At 39.5% G+C, this 21553-nt stretch overlaps 2 protein-coding genes across 2 annotated transcripts; both read left to right on the forward strand.

Annotated features, from left to right (window-relative positions):
• The first annotated feature begins 2258 nt into the window (after positions 1-2258).
• On the forward strand, positions 2259-3212 carry LOC128069137 (olfactory receptor 151-like). The gene has a single exon (XM_052662410.1). It carries the CDS (start codon positions 2259-2261, stop codon positions 3210-3212), a length of 954 nt encoding a protein of 317 aa, XP_052518370.1.
• A 17109-nt stretch (positions 3213-20321) lies between these two features.
• Positions 20322-21251, forward strand: LOC128068731 (olfactory receptor 8A1). Its single transcript, XM_052661928.1, has one exon. It carries the CDS (start codon positions 20322-20324, stop codon positions 21249-21251), a length of 930 nt encoding a protein of 309 aa, XP_052517888.1.
• The last annotated feature ends 302 nt before the right edge of the window (positions 21252-21553 follow it).

The following is a 21553-nucleotide window of genomic DNA, read 5'->3' on the forward strand; positions in this document are numbered from 1 at the left end:
TGCACATATACTGGCTTGGTAATTTTTTTTCTTAAATTAATTAATTAGTTTATTTATTTTTGCCTGCACTGGGTCTTTGGAGTTGCACAAGGGATTCTCTAGTTGCGTCAGGTAAAGGCTACTCTCTAGTTCTGTGTGCAGACTTCTCACAACAGTGGCTGATCTTGTTGCACAGCACGGGATCTAGGGCACAGGCTTCAGTACTTGCAGAACTCAAGCTTAGTAGTTGTGGTGTACGGGCTTAGTTGCTCTGTGCCATGTGGGATCTTCCCAGACCGGAGACCAAACTCACGTCGCCTGCACTGACAGACAGATTCTTAACTACAGAACCACCAGGGAAGTCCTGATAATTTTTCTTTAATGCATCTGAAATTGGCCATGAAATCTATCATCTCTGTCCAAAAATTCAATAAGTTAACTTCACTAAAGAATAATAAACTGCTACAAAGAAGATAATCTAGAACAAGGTAACATAGTTTAGTGGACAAATAACAACCTGGTAGACAGAACTCCTAAGGTTTAGTTAGACCCAGTTCTGTGTCTTCCTACTTTTACGCCTTCTGGTAGCTTATGTGGGCTTTGTTGGTGGCTCAGAGGGTAAAGCATCTGCCTGCAATGCAGGAGACCTGGGTTCGATCCCTGGGTCAGGAAGATCCCCTGGAGAAGGAAATGGCAACCCACTCCAGTATTCTTGCCTGGAGAATCCTATGGACAGAGGAGCCTGGTAAATTTTAGAACTTCTGTTTCCTACAGAATAGGAAAATAATATAACATTCCCCCTTGTATATGTATGTACATACAATATAAGACATCAAGGATAAAGCACATTCAATCACAACATTGCTTAAACCTCTAGGTGCCTCAATTTGTAAGGATACACACTTGGGCAAAGGGAAGAGTTCATGATCAGAAGAAAGCAGTTTCAGTTTCAAGTTCTTCATAATTAGAAAGTCTCTGGAAAGTCACTTAGTATCTGGCACTTCAGTTTTCTCCATATAAACATGCAAATGAAAATTCTACTCTAAACACATTTCTCCTCATAAGCAAAACTTTTCAGAGGAGTTAATGAGAATGACTTTTGAAGAGCAATATACAAAAGTTAGTAACTGTATAAATAACCAATGAAAATAGTGCAAATTTAAGACTTTAACTTAAAGAATACCTGTCAGAAAAGGGATATCTATAGGTATCATATCCAGCAATGATGATCCATGCTTCTTAGGACATGTCTGTAACTTAAGTACTTTGTCATTAGGGAGATGATGGTTTGATATCATGATCAAAAATGAAAATAAGAACAATAATAAAGTATCTGGTGAGCATTTACCGTGAAATAACCTATATGTCAGGGCCCAGGCTTCACGAGAGATGAATTAATTAGAATCTCTCTGGGTGGAACATAGATATCAACACTTTTTACATGTTGCAAGTGATTATAATATACAGCCAATGTTGAGTACCATTGCTTTAGGGCCTGATCCAAGTGAAACACAGGAAAACATTCCTGACATCTACTGACAACTCACATTTGTATAAGATATGACATCTTGAAGAAAAGATTCTAGCTGCATTATCTCATATTGTTTCCACAACCACCTTAGAAATTATTATCTCTCATCTCTTCATCTTTCAGATACAGAAATTGACTTGAAATTCAATAACACTACCATATTGTAACTACCATATCCCCCTGACACTTCATCAGTCTGAGATCAGTTACTGGATGTTCACATTCAGTCAATATTTAGGACTTGCATAAATGATGGAATTTCATTTCTGAAACAAAATATATCTCTAATATTAACTCTACTGCTTACTACCTACAGGATTGAGATTCTCAAACGTGAAACTTTCTTCAGCCTCATCTGGAGACAGTGTGCTATGTAGATCAGTGGGCCCCATCCCAGAGTTCCTGACTTGGTAGGTCTGGGGTGAGGCCTGAGAATCTGCATCTCTAATGTCTTCATGTAATGCCAATGATGCTGGTCCAGGAACTGCACTTTAAGACCCACTTAGGCTATTTCAGAACCATGAAAGTGACAGCAGCTCCAGATCTTGCCCCCTTGTTGGCTCATCTTTGAAATACTCAGGGTCTTGTCTTCCTCCCAAAACAACCATCAAGAAGAGGGAATATTCATTAGGAAAGACATCAGGATCGCACAGCTGGCCCAGATTCTCAAAACTAGCTTCACCAAGCAGTGCAAGAAGCAGCCTTTCATGCAATTCTTCTCTTACATCACACAGGTCCCCCAAGGAGAATGGCTGCAGAAAATCACTCTACAGTGACTGAGTTCATTCTTGGAGGTTTAACAAATCGACCAGAGCTCCAGCTCCCCCTCTTCTTCCTCTTCCTTGGGATCTACTCAGTCACTATAGTAGGGAACCTGGGCATGATAACCCTGATTTGTCTGAACGCTCAGCTTCACACCCCCATGTACTATTTCCTCAGCAACCTGTCCTTTGTGGATCTCTGCTACTCCTCTGTCACTACCCCTAAGATGCTGGTGAACTTTGTGTCAGAGAAGAACACCATCTGCTATGCAGGGTGCATGGCCCAGCTCTACTTCTTCCTTCTATTTGTCGTTACTGAGAGTTACACACTGACAGTGATGGCCTATGACCGCTATGTTGCCATCTGCAGACCTCTGTTTTACAACATCATCATGTCTCAGCGAGCCTGCTTCTTGCTGTTGCCTGGGGTCTATGTCATGTCACTCATTGGCTCAACCATAGAGACTATCACCTTGTTGAAACTGTCCTATTGTGAGACACTCATCAGTCATTATTACTGTGACATACTTGCCCTTATGAAGCTCTCCTGCTTTAGCACCTATCATATTGACATGATAGTATTCTCTTTGGCTGGATTTGACATCATAGTCACCAGTTTAACAATCCTTGTTTCCTATGCCTTCATCCTGTCCAGTATCTTCCACATCAGAACCACAGAGGGAAGGTCCAAAGCTTTCAGCACCTGCAGCTCCCACTTTGCAGCCATGGGGATGTTCTATGGAACGACTGCCTTCATATACTTGAAACCCTCCACAGCCAGTTCCCTGGCCCAGGAGAATGTGGCCTCCGTGTTCTACACTGCAGTGATCCCCATGCTGAACCCTCTGATCTACAGCTTGAGAAATAAGGACGTAAAGGCTGCCATGCATAAAACCCTGAGAGGAAAGTGTTTTAAGGCAAATGTTATTACTCTTTCTTAGTTTTAAAAGTTGTTATGAATCCCAGAGGGAAGCCCTAAGAATGCTTGCACACCCGTGATGGGAAGCAATCCCTTCTCTGGATGGCTGGGAGACTGTACCTGCCTCCTTCCCTCTTCCTTCCCATCCACCCTCTCCTCTGATTTCTTCATATTTTCCCTCATTTGGAAAGCATATTCTATATCCTGATTCCCTTAATAAATCCCACTATGTTGATTGGATTTTAACAAAGTTTTAAACATTCACAGACTCACACATAGAGAAAGTAGTGTTTACCATTGAGTAGAGGAAAGCAGGGATGGGCAAGGTAAGAGTAGGGGATTGAGAGACACAGACTACTCTTTATAAAATGAATAGGCAACAAGGATACAATGTACAAGACAGGGAAATATAGCCATTATTTCTTAGTAACTCTGCATGCTAAGTCGCTTCAGTCATGACCAACTCTTTGTAACCATATGGACTGTAGCCCTCCAGGTTCCTCTCTCCATGGGGTTTGCCAGGCAAGAATATCAGAGTGGGTTGCCATTTCCTCCCGTAGATGATCCTTCTGATGCAGAGATCAAACACACACCTCTTATGTCTCCTTAACTGTAAGTTCAGCTCAGTCACTCAATTGTGTCTGAGTCTTTGTGACCCCATGGACTGCAGCCTGCCAGACTTCCCTGTCCATCACCAACTCCTGGAGCTTGCTCAAACTCATGTCCATCGTGTCTATGATTATATCCAACCATCTTATCCTCTGTCATCCCCTTCACCTCCTGTCTTCAATCTTTCCCAGCATCAGAGTCTTTTCCAATGAGTCACTTCTTTTACTGTGAGTGAAGCTACAGTTTTCTAATTGTAAATGGAGTATACTATAAATAATATTGAATAAGTGTGTTCTATATCTAAAACCAGTATAATATTGTATATCAATGACACCTCAATAAAACATTAAACTTTCAACAGTGAGTTTGAAATTCACCTTTTTATTAATTTCTATGTAGAAAATATTACTTAGTTTAGAATCTACGTTTTGCACTTGGGGGTACACAAGGCAGAGAGAGGTGGAATGAAAGTCTCCGGCAAGTGATGTCCAGAGCCTTCCTCATCTAGACATCTTCCTCTTCTCTCCTCCACTCCTCTCTAATCTCTATATAAGGACTCCTACTTGATCCCTTCATGTAACTGAGTAACAATAATAATGATGTCAGCCACTAACATCTTTTTCAACCTTTACCTGAGCCCTGAAACTCTTCTAACACTTTATATGCATTATTTCAGTTACACCTCACAACAGTTAGGTACTACTGTTTTCCCCATTTCACTATGGAAATGCAGTTTAGTAACTTGCTGAAGGTCACACATCTGGTGAACAAAGACACTGGGAATCAAGCCCACGTCTAAGTGACTTTGGAGCCCACACTCTTGTCTCTCAAATGTCCCCTTTGTTTTAACCTGGCACCTCCTTTGAACAGTCAATTACCTGCCTGAATTGTGCTCTTCCAATTTCAAATGGCTCCTAAAATCAGTTCCTCAGATCCCCACTATTTATCATCTGCCCTAGTCTCCCTAGGCAACTTCTTCAGAACAAATAAGGAAACAGAGTGACCAGCTCACCAGGTTTCCTGGCTCTTCACCATGTTTCTCACTGGAAGCCCCACCTGGGGAGATCACTCAGACCTAGAAAAACCAGGATGATTGCTCATCCAGATCATAAATTGTTGCCAAATCGCTTTCTGCTTAATTGACACAGAGACCTACTGCCAACGTTGCTCAGTAAATCCAGTGGCAATAAGACAAAATTTCCCCTATGCCCCTTTCTTTGTAACAATATCAAGGATATGTGTTTCAGACTCAGCAGCCTGACACAGAGCAATGGATGTGTAACATCCTCTCATGTATACCTATTTTTTGGTATTCTGTTTTATCAATCGGTGATTTATAATGATAAACACATATAACTCTACTTTTCTGCAGCAAAAGACAATAAATACAGTGAATGATTTTATTAGAGTTGATCTAGACTAAAGAAAAGTTGAGGATGCCAGGAAAGTGACTTCAGAATTGATGTGACTCCCAGCTGCTACTGTGACCACTGCCACCGCAAATAAAGTCGCTCATAAAAGTCACTCAAAAATCAGTAAACAGCTGAACCTTGGGTTCGAACATCACCTGGAAGCCTGTTAGAGAGGCAAATTTGGGATCCCTGCTCCACACCTACGAAGTTACCGGGTGGGGTTCAGTAATCTGTGTTGTAATAGATATCCTGGTGATTCCAATGTACACTAAAGAGTGAGAACCACCTCACTCCCACCTTTCAGATCTCACCAAAAATGCATTTAAAAATTAGTGGGAACTAATTCATATCCATGGCTCTAGCTATAAGGGACACTGGGTTATGTAATTTTCAGCTTTTTACCTGAGTAGAATGAGGATAGAATGCATATGGAAAGAGCCATTCCCAGCTATGTACTCTAACAACTTTTCCTGGGGAGGAGGGTATTCCACACTGGGGAGCACTGTTCTCACTCCCTGTGAGGAGTCACAGGCCCCTGTATCATCTTACTAGTGAAGTAAAAATGGCCTTTCCTTTTCCTCTAAAAATTTAAGTTATGTATTTAAACTTTTTTTTCCCCCTTCCAGTTTCTTTTGGTTGGTGTATTAAGGGGGAAGGGCTTCCCAGAAAGCTCAGTGGTAAAGAATTCACCTGCCAATACAGGAGACCTGGGTTTGATCCCTGGGTTGGGAAGATCCCTTGGATGAGGAAATGGCCACTGACTCCAGTATTCTTGTCTGAAGAATCCCAGGGATGGGGGAGCCTGGCGGACAACAGTCCATGGGGTCTCAAGGAAACAGACACAATTACAAAGCATGTCTTAAGTCAAGAGCAACCCTAGATCTCCCAACCCAGTTTGGGAGCTCTTTGGAGAGCCTGCTCTCCCACAGGCTGAATACCTTCTAGAAGACAAAGAGTGGACGTGCCCTGGAAGTGTCCACCAGCGTGCCCTACTTCTATGAGCTCCTGAAGTTCAGACCAAGGATGAGACTCGTTGCTCCACCACTCTTTGTGGGAAAGAGGAGCAGAGAGACATAATCCTGCCAATATTAACCCGAGCTCCCCTGTGTCCTGACCTTCCCTGTTCTGTGACCCTGGGACAGGTACACCTGACCTGGGCTGATGAGGGTTTAGTGCACAGGATCTCTGGAGAAGAGCCATTTTTCATATCCATAGTTTTGTGTGAGTCAAAACTACACTTTTTGCTGGTTACTAGTCATCCATTGCCTGAATATATCCACAAATTTGTTTCCTCACCTCTTGCTGGAAAGTTGGTTATTTCCAGTTTGGGCTATGATGAATTAAGAAGAGACAAGCATTCATGTAAAAAATTCTTTATGATCATATATTTTCATTTAGCTTGGATGCATATCTAGCAGTGGAATTGTTTGACCATACACAAGTTCATAAGAAACTGCAAAAGACTTTACTAAGAGGTGGTTTAGTAATTTTCCAACAGCAGTGAACATCTAATCTATTGTGAGTAGGAGCCACAAAGGAGAAAACCAAAGCACAGGAGAAAACAAAAAACAATAATGCAAGGAAATTTGCCTATTGTGAATTAGATAATTGAAATGACATATTGAAAAAAAAATACCTAAAAAAATGAAGAAAGAATATCAAAACATATCCTCATTAAATTAAGAACCATGGAGTATAGATTTTTTTAGTTCTTTCTTAAAGAACTAGAAACAGTGACTAACCCAGAAACAATGAGCCCCTGTAGGAATCCACTTTTGACCTTGAGACACGTTTTCACCACTAAAAGAAAATGACTCTCTTAAAGACATGGTTGATTTCTGGTCTGAAGAATGGAACTGATGAGAGGAGCTCACAACACCTTGTCATATCAGACAAGAGAAAGAGACACATATTCCCCAATGTTCATCGTAGCACTGTTTGTAATAGCCAGGACATGGAAGCAACCTAGATGCCCATCAGCAGATGAATGGATAAGAAAGCTGCAGTACATATACACAATGGAGTATTACTCAGCCATTAAAAAGAATACATTTGAATCAGTTCTAATGAAGTGGATGAAACTGGAGCCGATTATACAGAGTGAAGCAAGCCAGAAAGAAAAACACCAATACAGTATAAGAACACATATATATGGAATTTAGAAAGATGGTAGTGATAACCCTGTATGCAAGACAGAAAAAGAGACACAGATGTATAGAACAGTCATTTGGGCTCTGTAGGAGAGGGAGAGAATGGGATGATTTGGGAGAATGGCATTGAAACATGTATAATAACATAGAAGAAACGAATCGCCAGTCCAAGTTCAATGCAGGATACAGGATGCTTGGGGCTGGTGCACTGGGATGACCCAGAGGGATGGTGCGGGGAGGGAGGAGGGAGGGGTGTTCAGGATGAGGAACACGTGTACACCCATGGCAGATTCATGTTGATGTATGGCAAAACCAGTACAATATTGTAAAGTAATTAACCTCCAATTAAAATAAATAAATTTAAATTTTTTTAACTATTTAAAAAAGTTAATATTAGAGACTAATATTACTCTGTCCAAAAGACTCAAGAAGCAAACTGAAGAGAATTCCTCAGATCAAAGAGAGAAAATTTTGAGCAATAAAATGAGAATAAATACAATGGACTGAAATTCATAAAGTATGATTAAATTAATGAGACTATAGAGATAATAAAGAAAAATAACTCGTCATCTTTGGAGTGTAAGACACCAATTTATTATTTTGAAAATGAGAATGAAGGTGACTCTAGTGTTTTTATATGAACTGTGTTGGTGAATACTCAATCTGTGCATGTGATAAAATTTCTTTGAAGTACATTTAGAAATGAGTATAAATAAAACAGAGGAAATCAGAGCTCAGCGGACCCTCTATGGCAACATGCAACATTCCACATGTGATATTGTACTATAATTGTGTAAAATGTTACCATTGGGTTAACTATTTAAAGGATACATAGCATCTATCAATATATTATTTCTTGTACCTCCATGTGAATATACTGTACAATTATCTCGAGAAAAACTTTAATTTACAATCTGAATTAGCAACACTTTCATAAATTATAGATAAATGAATGTATTCTTGAGAAGTACATATTCTTTTAAACATACTTCCCTTATGAAGGACAAAATGCTCATGAAGAGTTCTTAAAAGTCTACTTTCTTATGCCCTTCAACCTCCTGTAATTCAAACACTACTCATCTAAAGGTGCAGGGGCAAAGTGAAAAAACTCCAGCATTCCTTATAAACTGGCATTTCTACTGAAGTTATAAGTTTTTTATTAAAATATTTGCATCTGTTCATTTTAATTAGATCCTATTTGTTTATTTTTGCTTTTATTTCCAGAATTCTGGGAGATGGATCATAGAGGATCCTGCTGTAATTTATGTCGGAGAGTGTTTTGCCTATGTTCTCCTCTAGGAGTTTTATAGTTTCTGGTCTTACATTTAGATCTTTAATCCATTTTGAGTTTATTTTTTTTGTGTGGTGTTAGAAAGTGATCTAGTTTCATTCTTTTACAAGTGGTTGACCAGCTTTCCCAGCACCACTTGTTAAAGAGATTGTCTTTCCTCCATTGTATATTCTTGCCTCCTTTGTCAAAGATAAGGTGTCCATAGGTGTGTGGATTTATCTCTGGGCTTTCTATTTTGTTCCATTGATCTATATTTCTGTCTTTGTGCCAGTACCATACTGTCTTGATGACTGGCTTTGTAGTAGAGCCTGAAGTCAGGCAAGTTGATTCCTCCAGTTCCATTCTTCTTTCTCAAGATTGCTTTGGCTATTCGAGGTTTTTTGTATTTTCATACAAATCTTGAAATTATTTGTTCTAGAAAAATACCACTGGTAGCTTGATAGGGATTGCATTGAATCTGTAGATTGCTTTGGGTAGTATACTCATTTTCACTATATTGATTCTTCTGATCCATGAACATGGTATATTTCTCCATCTATTAGTGTCCTCTTCGATTTCTTTCATCAGTGTCTTATAGTTTTCTATATATAGGTCTTTAGTTTCTTTAGGTAGATATATTCCTAAGTATTTTATTCTTTTCGTTGCAATGGTGAATGGAATTGTTTCCTTAATTTCTTTTTCTACTTCCTCATTATTAGTGTATAGGAATGCAAGGGATTTCTGTGTGTTGATTTTATATCCTGCAACTTTACTATATTTATTGATTAGCTCTAGTAATTTTCTGGTGGAGTCTTTAGGGTTTTCTATGTAGAGGATCATGTCATCTGTAAACAGTGAGAGTTTTACTTCTTCTTTTCCAATTTGGATTCCTTTTATTTCTTTTTCTGCTCTGATTGCTGTGGCCAAAACTTCCAGAACTATGTTGAATAGTAGCGGTGAAAGTGGACACCCTTGTCTTGTTCCTGACTTTAGGGGAAATGCTTTCAATTTTTCACCATTGAGGATAATGTTTGCTGTGGGTTTGTCATAGATAGCTTTTATTATGTTGAGGTATGTTCCTTCTATTCCTGCTTTCTGGAGAGTTTTTAATCATAAATGGATGTTGAATTTTGTCAAAGGCCTTCTCTGCATCTATTGAGATAATCATATGGCTTTTATTTTTCAATTTGTTAATGTGGTGAATTACATTGATTGATTTGCGGATATTGAAGAATCCTTGCATCCCTGGGATAAAGCCCACTTGGTCATGGTGTATGATCTTTTTAATGTGTTGTTGGATTCTGATTGCTAGAATTTTGTTGAGGATTTTTGCATCTATGTTCATCAGTGATATTGGCCTGTAGTTTTCTTTTTTTGTGGCATCTTTGTCAGGTTTTGGTATTAGGCTGATGGTGGCCGCATAGAATGAGTTTGGCAGTTTACCTTCCTCTGCAATTTTCTGGAAGAGTTTGAGTAGGATAGGTGTTAGCTCTTCTCTAAATTTTTGGTAGAATTCAGCTGTGAAGCCATCTGGACCTGGGCTTTTGTTTGCAGGAAGATTTCTGATTACAATTTCAATTTCCGTGCTGTGATGGGTCTGTTAAGATTTTCTATTTCTTCCTGGTTCCATTTTGGAAAGTTGTACACTTCTAAGAATTTGTCCATTTCTTCTACATTGTCCATTTTATTGACATATAATTGCTGATAGTAGTCTCTTATGATCCTTTGTATTTCTGTGTTGTCTGTTGTGATCTCTTCATTTTCATTTCTAATTTTATTGATTTGATTTTTCTCTCTTTGTTTCTTGATGAAACAAATGCATTTATTGCTGCCCTAATTTTTAAGATTTCTTTTCTTCTACTAACTCTGGGGTTCTCCATTTCTTCCTTTTCTAGTTGCTTTAGGTGTAGAGTTAGGTTATTTATTTGACTTTTTCTTGTTTCTTGAGGTATGCCTGTAGTGCTATGAACTTTCCTCTTAGCACTGCTTTTATAGTGTCCCACAGGTTTTGGGTTGTTGTGTTTTCATTTTCATTTGTTTCTATGCATATTTTGATTTCTTTTTTGATTTCTTCTGTGATTTGTTGGTTATTCAGAAGCAAGTTGTTCAGCCTCCATATGTTGGAATTTTTAATATTTTTTTTCCTGTAATTGATATCTAATCTTAATGCATTATGGTCAGAAAAGATGCTTGGAATGATTTCGATTTTTTTGAATTTATCAAGGTTAGATTTATGGCCCAGGATGTGATCTATCCTGGAGAAGGTTCCCTGCACACTTGAGAAAAAGGTGAAATTCATTGTTTTGGGGTGAAGCTTCTGCACAACAAAAGAAACTATAAGCAAGGTGAAAAAACAGCCTTCTGAATGGGAGAAAATAATAGCAAATGAAGCAACTGCCAAACCACTAATATCAAAAATATACAAGCAACTTATGCAGTTCAAGTCCAGAAAAATAAATGACCCAATCAAAAAAATGGGCCAAAGAACTAAATAGACATTTCTCCAAAAAAGACATACGGATGGCTAACAAACACATGAAAAGATGTTCAACATCACTCATTATCAGAGAAATGCAAATCAAGACCACAATGAGGTACCATTTCACACCAGTCAGAATGGCTGCGATCCAAAAGTCTACAAGCAGTAAATGCTGGAGAGGGTGTGGAGAAAAGGGAACCCTCTTACACTGTTGGTGGGAATGCAAACTAGTACAGTCACTATGGAGAACAGTGTGGAGATGCCTTAAAAAATTGCAAATAGAACTGCCTTATGACCCAGCAATCCCACTGCTGGGCATACACACCGAGGAAACCAGAATTGAAAGAGACACATGTACACCAGTGTTCATTGCAGCACTGTTTATAATAGCCAGGACATGGAAACAACCTAGATGTCCATCAACAGATGAATGGATAAGAAAGCTGTGGTACGTATACACAAGGGAGTATTACTCAGCCATTAGAAAGAATACATGTGAATCAGTTCTAATGAGATGGATGAAACCAGAGCCAATTATACAGAGTGAAGTAAGACAAACACCAATACAGTATACTAACACATATATATGGAATTTAGAAAGATGGTAATGATAACCCTGCATGCGAGACAGCAAAAGAGACACAGATGTATAGAACGGACTTTTGGACTCTGAGGGAGAGGGAGAGGGTGGGATGATTTGGGAGAATGGCACTGAAACATGTATACTATCATGTAAGAAACGAATCACCAGTCTATGTTCGATACGGGATACAGGATGCTTGGGGCTGGTGCACGGGGATGATCCAGAGAGATGATATAGGGTGGGAGGTGGGAGAGGGGTTCAGGATTAGGAATTCATGTACACCTGTGGCAGATTCATGTCAATGTATGGCAAAACCAACACAGTATTGTAAAGTAAAATAGAGTAAAAATAAAAATTTTAAAAAAAATATTTGCATCTGTTCAAAGACACTTCAGAATAAAAACTTAAAGCCTAGCTGATACGCCTAACCAGTTCAATTCAGTTGCTCAGTCGTGTCCGACTCTTTGCAGCCCCATGAACCATGGCATGCCAGGGCTCCCTGTCCATCACCAACTCACGGAGTTTACCCAAACTCATGTCTATTGAGTCGGTGATGCCATCCAACCATCTCATCTTCTGTCGTACACTTCTCCTCCCGCCCTCAATCTTTCCCAGCATCAGGGTCTTTTCAAATGAGTCAGCTCTTCACATCAGGTGGCCAAAGTATTGGAGTTTCAGCTTCAACATCAGGCCTTCCAATGAACACCCAGGACTGATCTCCTTTAGGATGGACTGGTTGGATCTTCTTGCAGTCCAAGGGACTCTCAAGAGTCTTCTCCAACACCACAGTTCAAAAGCATCAGTTCTTCAGCACTGAGCTTTCTTTATAGTCCAACTCTCACATCCATACAGTGACTAACTAATGATGAGTAAAAACTGTAATAATGATAGTGACTGATGATGATGTCGATGGTAATGACCAAGTTGGTTGTGGGTGTTTCTGGCGACGCTGGTGGAAGTGGTAATGATGATGTTACTTATGTTAATGATGATGGTGATGGATTTGCTGGGTGTAAAATATTTGAAAGGATGCATTAGATTATAGTTTCTCAAGCAGCAAGTTGACTTCCCCACTAAAAGGAAAATTAACACACTTGGGACACAAAAACCAGGGTCCTAATTGCTCTTTTTCAGAGGACTCCAGTCTCTGAAGTGACTCCATCCCAGGAGAACCTTTATCCATATACCCACATATTTCAACAGGTCTCCAAGTCTCCCCATCTCAGTGACCATATTTCATTACATAAGCCTGTGTGATCTTCTCATTTCCTATGATTTATTTCCTGACTGTTGAAACCGAGGCATATCCTATAATTTCCAGGGGAGCATGTTCCATTTTTCATCAGCACAGGTATTTGATTACAACTTAAAGCAACTGTGTGAGAAAAACATCTCTTTCATGAACTCTTGTTTCTAATACAAGGTATTTGCAATCATGTTTACCTTATCTCTAAGGTAAGGGTTTTTTCCTGTGTACTACATTCTTATGGGCAGCAATCCAAAGCCTCTGATGGTCTGCTAGAACTGGAGTAATAATTGTAGTGACTAACATGAAGTATAGGCTCATGTTTTCCTATTTTATGATATTAGATAACTATGGGATAAAATAAGTTGTTCGACAACCATCAGCAGGAAGACACTGGAACTCTCCAAAAACAGATACCCTTCATCCAGAGACAAAGGAGAAGCTGCAAAGAAATGGTAGGAGGGGCACAATTGTGATAAAATAAAATCCTAAACCTAACAGTCCTAACTTCCTATGCTTTCATCCTGTCCAGTATCCTCCACATCAGCACCACAGAGAGAAGGTCCAAAGCCTTCAGCACCTGCAGCTCCCACTTTGCAGCCATGGGGATTTTCTATGGAATTATTGCCTTCATGTACTTAAAACCCTCCACAGCCAGTTCCCTGGCCCAGGAGAACATGGCCTACGTGTTTTACACCACAGTGGTCGCCATACTGAACCCCCGATCTACAGCTTGAGGAATAAGGAGGTAAATGTGGCCATCCAGAAAACTCTGAGGGGAAAATTATTTTCAGGCACATGTCATCGTTCTTGCTCAAATTTAGGAACAAGTTGTTATAAATCCCAGAGGGAAGCCCTCTGAATCCTTGCCCACCGGGGAAAGGAAACAGTCCCTTCTCTGCATAGCTGGGTAACTTCTCCTGCCTCCTTCCCTCCTCCTTCTTGCCCTCTCTCTTCTCTCATCTCTATTTAAAACCAGCTGATATTATGCTTATTTTCCTTATTTCAGAAGCTTTTACTCTATCCTGAATCCTTTGGTAAACTCTACTAGCTAAATTGTAATTTAATATAATTTTTTTTCAAGTTTCAGAGACTCACAGATAGAGAAAAAAGAGTGATTCCCTGGGGTGGTGGGGGAGAAGAGAGTCAGGGGATTAAGCATACAGCTACTATGCATAAAATAAATAAGCATGGCCAGTATTATATAGTTGCTTTAAATGGAGTCACCTATAAAAATGTTGTCCATCTGAAACAAATATAATATTGTAAATCAACTACCTTTCAATAAATTAAACTTTAGCTGAGTTTGAGAGTCATTCACTGTTTAATCTTCTTCTACGTAGAAAATATTTCTCAACCCACTTCCTAGTTTTTTCCACTTGGAAGTACACAAGGCAGAGACAGGTGGATCTGAGAGTGACCAGGAAGTGATGTCCAGAGTCTTTCTCACCTAGACTTCCTCCTCTCCTCTTTTCCACTCCTCCCTACTTATTCCTGCACAAGAACCTCTACCTGATCCCTTTATATGAATTTCTTAGTCACAGTAATAATAACGCTAGCCACTAACATGTTTGGGGCACCTAGTCTGAGCCACACAACTCTTCTAAATGCCTTCTTGCAATTACAATTTGCAACAGTTAGACACCATGTCTTACATCTCCTGCATTGGCAGGCAGGTCCTTCACCTGGGAAGCCCTCACTGGTGTATGCTTGTCTCAGACTAATAATATTGTACACATTATTTCAATTATACTACAATAAAATGGGTCTCTTTTAAAAAAGAAAGGAGTGCATCTTAACACTCAAAATCAATCAATAATCGCAGAATGTGAGATCATATATAAATGCCTTTTACAAATAAAAGAAATGGGGCTAAGTCACAAGTCCAAAGTGTGGAATCTCCCATCTATCCCTAAATTCACACAGCCACTGTCTTATTTTCTATCACAACTGATTAGTTTTCCCGATCAGAGTGCACAATACAGACCCTATGGTGTCTGATACATTTTGCCCAGCACAACACTTTCTAGGTCTTTCATATTGTTGTATGTATCAATCATATGTTTCTTGTTTATTAGTAGCAATCCATTCCTTGTACAGATCCACAAATTGTTTCCCGCCTGTTGAAGAACACTTGGTAGTTTCCAGTTTGAATTACTGTGAATACACGATATATAAGCATTCATGGACAGAACTCTTTGTGAACCTATGTTTTCATTTACCTTAGATAAATATCTAAGAATTCTTTGGCCATAGGCAAGTTTAAAAGAAACTACCAAACAATCCTACAAAGAGGTTGTTTAATTTTAGTTTCCATTAGCACTGTATAAGAAGTTTGCTTGATCTCCATTCTCAACAAAATGATGTTGTCACATTTTCAAGTGTTAACATCTCTAGTGGGTACCTAGTGAAAGTGTTAGTCCCCCAGTCGGGTCTGGCTCTTTGCAACCCATGTAATGTAGCCAGGCTTCTCTACCCATGAAATTCTCCAGGCAAGAAAATGATATTGCAATGGACTGAAACACATATAAAACATGGTTTAAGATACTAAAGAAAAATAACTAGCTTTCTTTGGTAGAAATGATGGTACGGGGAGGGAGGAGGGGGGCGTTCAGGATGGGGAACACATGTATACCTGTGGCAGATTCATGTCGATGTATGGCAAAACCAATACAATATTGTAAAGTAATTAACCTCCAATTAAAATACATACATTTATATTTAAACAAATAAATAAACCTATCAGAGACTTGCTTTAAAAAAAAGAAAGAAACTAAATTATTATTTTGAAAATTAGAAAATGAAGGTGAGGTAGATGTTTCTATATGAACTGTGGTGATGGATACACTATCTGTGCATGTGATAAAATTGCTTTGAGGTTAATATACTTACACACAAATGAGTATAAATAAAAATGGGGAAATCTGAAGAAGATCAATCGATATGTGGCGCTTCCCCAGTGGCTCAGAGGGAAAAGAATCTTCCTGCAACGTGGAAGATGAGGGCTCGGTTCCTGGGTGTGGAAGATCCCCTGGAGAAGGGAATGGCTACCCATATCAGTATTCTTGCTTGGCAAATTCCAAGGACATCCTGAGTGTGATATTGTATTATAACTTTTCAAATTGTTCCCGTTGGGGGAAACTGCTCAAGGGTACACAGGACCTCTCTCTATTATTTCTTGTACCCCTATGTGAATCTACAATTAACTCAAAAGAAAAGGTTTAATTTAAAAATCTTCACTAGCAGCATTTTCACAGATAATATTTTATTGAATGTAGTCTTGAAAAGGATACAATCTTCTCAGCATATTTTCCTTATGAATGAGAATACACAAGTGAAGAATTCTTATAAATCTACCTTCTTATGCCCTCAACCTCCTGCCATTCTACACAGTCAATCTAGAGGTCCAACATCAAGGTGACAAATTCAGCACTCCTTATGAATTAACGTTCCTTTAGTGAGATGACACACTTTTATTAAAATAGTCAACTCTATTTCTTTAATGCTTTCAAATAAGCCTTTTATCATAGTTGATTATGCTTGATCGCGAACAACTGATGATGAGTAACAACCATAATGACAGTGACTGACGATGGTGTTGATAATAATAACCACAGGGGTTGTGGGGCTGGTGGTGCTGCTTATAATGAGGATAATGTGGATGGTGATGGACTCATTGATAGTAAATTACTTGAAAGGAGGCATCAGACTATAGTTTCTCCAACAGCAAGTTGACTTCCCCAATAAAAGGAAAATTAACACACTTGGGACCCAAGAACATAATTCACAGCCCAAGTGTAAATCAAAACTCTAATTGTCCTTTACTAAAGGCCCCAGTCTGAAGTGACTGCCTCCCAGGAGAAGTTCTGCTCATATACATATAAACACACCCACATATCTCCCTACCTCATGGACACTTTTTTCATGATGGTGCAGGCTCCTTTCAGTAAATTTAGGGCTAGATGTAAATCTATATGGTCCTCTCATCTCCTAATATTGATTTCCTGTCAAAATTGAGGCATTTCCAAATACTTCCAGGAGACTGAGTACAGCTCTACATCAGCAGAGGTATTTAATTACAATTTAAACAATTCTATGAGAAAAATATTCTTCCATCACCTCTTGTGTCTGATGCAGGCTATTTTCAACCGTGTGTTTACCTTCATCTCTGGGTGGTTTTTCTTTCTGTGCTGTGTTCTCATGGGCGGCAATCCTGAGGCTCTGAAAGTCTGGTAGAACTAGAGGTAGGAATTGTAGTGACTGATATCAAATATGGGGTCATGTTTTCCTATTTTATATTGTTAGAGGATTGTGGGAGTCAATAATTAAGTCAGTGCTGTCTAGGATTTTCCCATCTGCACCTCACGAAGTAAATACTGTTCAGTCTATATGGCCCTGTGATTTCTGGCAATGGTATATTCTAGGTGGATTTTCTGTTTCTTAAGTTTTAAGAGGTGGAATTTGAGTAGAAGGGAATTTGTAAGATATTTTTAATCTATTGTTGCTCCCAGCAAGAATTTTTTTCTTTTTTACAATTAACAGAAATATTAAAAAAAAATCTTAATTACCTCGATAGCAATTATTATAAAGTTGGCAATTTAACATGTAGAGTTTGTAGTGCAATTCAGATTTTCTTGTCTTCATGCTATTGATATAATTAAGGATTTTTACACCTAGAAAAAAATATGTAGTTAGTGCTGAAGTTACTGTTATTATAGGAATGAGACAATGCATTATAAAGTGATACATTAAAAAAGCAGGTTACAAAGATTATTTAAAATACATGTGTGCTTATATACATATAGATACATATGTGAAAGTGAAATGACATGCTCAGTCATGCAGGACTCTTTGGGACCCTGTGGACTGTAGCCCACCAGGCTCCTCTGTCCATGGGATTCTTCAGGCAAGAATGTTGGAGTCAGTTGCCATGCCCTTCTCCAACGGATGTTCCCAACCCAGGGATGGACCCCTCAGTCTTCTGCATTGCAAGCAGATACTTTACCATCTGAGCCACCAGAGACCCCTGGATAACATATTTTTGTTGATACTCAGTCACCAAGTCATATCCAACTCTTTGCGAACCCATGGACTTCAGCATGCCAGGCCTCCCTGACCCTCATCATCTTCCAGAGTTTGCTCAAGTTCATGTCCATTGAATCGGGGATGCATATATGCACTGAAGGATTGAAAAACACCTAAAACAATAGTAATGACTATTGCTTGTCTCCAAGGAGCCAGAAGGTTATTTTATTTTTGCTTATTTGTATTCCTGATTTTCTGCAATGCACATATACTGGCTTGGTAATTTTTCTTTTTTTTCTTAAATTAATTAATTAGTTTATTTATTTTTGCCTGCACTGGGTCTTTAGAGTTGCACAAGGGATTCTCTAATTGCATCAGGTAAAGGCTACTCTCTAGTTCTGTGTGCAGACTTCTCACAACAGTGGCTGATCTTGTTGCACAGCACGGGATCTAGGGCACAGGCTTCAGTACTTGCAGAACTCAAGCTTAGTAGTTGTGGTGTACGGGCTTAGTTGCTCTGTGCCATGTGGGATCTTCCCAGACCAGGGATCAAACTCATGTTGCCTGCGCTGACAGACAGATTCTTAACTACTGAACCACCAGGGAAGTCCTGATAATTTTTCTTTAATGCATCTGAAATTGGCCATGAAATCTATCATCTTTGTCCAAAAATTCAATAAGTTAACTTCACTAAAGAATAATAAACTGCTACAAAGAAGATAATCTAGAACAAGGTAACATAGTTTAGTGGACAAATAACAACCTGGTAGACAGAAGTCCTAAGGTTTAGTTAGACCCAGTTCTGTGTCTTCCTACTTTTACGCCTTCTGGTAACTTATTTAAATTTTAGAGCTTCTATTTCCTACAGAATAGGAAAATAATATAACATTCCCCTTTGTATATGTATGCACAAATAAGACATCAAGGATAAAACACATTCAATCGTAACATTGCTTAAACCTCTAGGTGCCTCGATTTGTAAGGCTACACATTTGGGCAAAGGCAAGAGTTCATGATCAGAAGAAAGCAGTTTCAGTTTCAAGTTCTTCATAATTAGAAAGTCTCTGGAAAGTCACTTAGTGTCTGGCACTTCAGTTTTCTCCATATAAACATGCGAATGAAAATTCTACTCTAAACACATTTCTCCTCATATGCAGTATTCTTCAGAGGAGTTAATGAGAATGACTTTTGAAGAGCAATATACAAAAGTTAGTAACTCTGTAAGTAACCAATGAAAATAGTGCAAATTTAAGACTTTAACTTAAAGAATACCTGTCAGAGAAGGGATATCTATAGGTATCATATCCAGCAATAATGATCCATGCTTCTTAGGACATGTCTGTAACTTAAGTACTCTGTCATTAGGGAGGTGATGATTTGATATCATGATCAAAAAATGAAAATAAGAAAAATAATATAGTAGCTGGTAAGCATTTACCCTGAAATAACCTATATGTCAGGCCCCAGTCTCCACGAGAGATGAATTAATGGATGGAACATAGATATCAATACTTTTTACATGTTGCAGGTGTTATAATGGACAGACAATGTTAAGTACCATTGCCTTAGGGCCTGGGGCCAGTGAAACACTAGGAAAATATTCCAGACGTCTACTGAAAACTCACATTTGTATAAGAAATGACATCTTGAAAAAACAATTCAAACTGCATTATCCCATATTATTTCTACAACCACCTTAGAAATTATTATCCCTCATCTCTTTATCTTTCAAATACAGAAATTGACTTGAAACTCAATAATACTGTTGTAACTACCATTTCCCCCTGACACTTCATCAATCTGAGATCAGTTACTGGATGTTCACATTCAGTCAGTATTTAGGACTTGCAGAAATGATAGAAGCATTTCATTTCTGAAACAAAATATATCTCTGATATTAACTCTACTGCTTATTATCTACAGGATTGAGATTCTCAAATGTGAACCTTCTTCAGCCTCATCTGGAGACAGTGTGATACGCAGATCACTGGGCCCCATCCCAGAGTTCCTGACTTGGTAGGTCTGGGGTGAGGCCTGAGAATCTGCATCTCTAATGTCTTCATGTAATGCCAATGATGCTGGTCCAGGAACTGCACTTTAAGACCCACTGTGCTAGGCTACTTCAGACCGTGAACGTGACAGCAGCTCCAGATCTTGCCCCCTTGTTGGCTCATCTTTGAAATACTCAGGGTCTTGTCTTCCTCCCAAAACAAACATCAGGATGAGGGAATATTCATCAGGAAAGACATCAGGATCGCTCAGCTGGCCCAGATTCTCAAAACTAGCTTCACCAAGCAGTGCAAGAAGCAGCCTTTCATGCAATTCTTCTCTTACATCACACAGGTCCCCCAAGGAGAATGGCTGCAGAAAATCACTCTACAGTGACTGAGTTCATTCTTGGAGGTTTAACAAGTCAACCAGAGCTCCAGCTCCCCCTCTTCTTCCTCTTCCTTGGGATCTATTCCATCACCATGGTAGGGAACCTGGGCATGATAACCCTGATTTGTCTGAACGCTCAGCTTCACACCCCCATGTACTATTTCCTCAGCAACCTGTCCTTTGTGGATCTCTGCTACTCCTCTGTCACTACCCCTAAGATGCTGGTGAACTTTGTGTCAGAGAAGAACACCATCTCCTATGCAGGGTGCATGTCACAGCTCTACTTCTTCCTGGTGTTTGTCATTGCTGAGTGTTACATGCTGACAGTGATGGCCTATGACCGCTATGTTGCCATCTGCAGGCCTTTGCTTTACAACATCATCATGTCTCATGGAGTCTGCTCCCTGCTGGTGGCTGGTGTCTATATCATGGGACTCATTGGCTCAACCATAGAGACTGGCCTCATGTTGAAACTGCCCTATTGTGGACACCTCATCAGTCATTACTTCTGTGACATCCTCCCCCTCATGAAACTTTCCTGTTCCAGCACCTATGACGTTGAGATGACAGTCTTCTTTTTGGCTGGATTCAACATCATAGTCACCAGCTTAACAGTCCTAATTTCCTATGCCTTCATCCTGTCCAGTATCCTCCACATCAGCACCACAGGGGGAAGGGCCAAAGCCTTCAGCACCTGCAGCTCCCACTTTACAGCTGTGGGGATTTTCTATGGAACAACTGCCTTCATGTACTTGAAACCCTCCAGCGCCAGCTCCCTGGCCCAGGAGAATGTGGCCTCCATGTTCTACACCACAGTGATCCCCATGCTGAACCCCCTGATCTACAGCTTGAGGAATAAGGCGGTAAAGGCTGCCATGCAGAAAACTCTGAAGGAAAAATTGTTTTGATACAAATGTTATTATTCTTTCTCAATTTTAAAAATAGCTTGACTTATCTGGCACATGTCCCAGAGGGCAGAGAGGGTTTTGGCCACGGGGTATGTGAAATCTTAGCTCCCAACCAGGGGCTGAATGCACACCCGCTGCCTTGGAAGGTGACTTCTTAACCACTGGAGTGCCAGTCACATCTTTATTTCGAGACTTCAGGCTCTTTGGTCTGTGGATTGAGACTGTTTGACCAGTATCATGTGTGACAGGGAGGACCTTACACAAGTGGCCAAGGGCTTAGAGCAGAGCCCAACAGGAGAGGC

This window comes from Budorcas taxicolor, chromosome 25, assembly GCF_023091745.1.
Source record: "Budorcas taxicolor isolate Tak-1 chromosome 25, Takin1.1, whole genome shotgun sequence".
In the NCBI taxonomy this organism is placed as follows: domain Eukaryota; kingdom Metazoa; phylum Chordata; class Mammalia; order Artiodactyla; family Bovidae; genus Budorcas; species Budorcas taxicolor.

Excerpts from the sequence above, each read along its gene's own strand:
- LOC128069137 (XM_052662410.1), top strand. The coding sequence starts at position 2,259 with ATGGCTGCAGAAAATCACTCTACAGTGACTGAGTTCATTCTTGGAGGT.
- LOC128068731 (XM_052661928.1), top strand. The coding sequence starts at position 20,322 with ATGGCTGCAGAAAATCACTCTACAGTGACTGAGTTCATTCTTGGAGGT.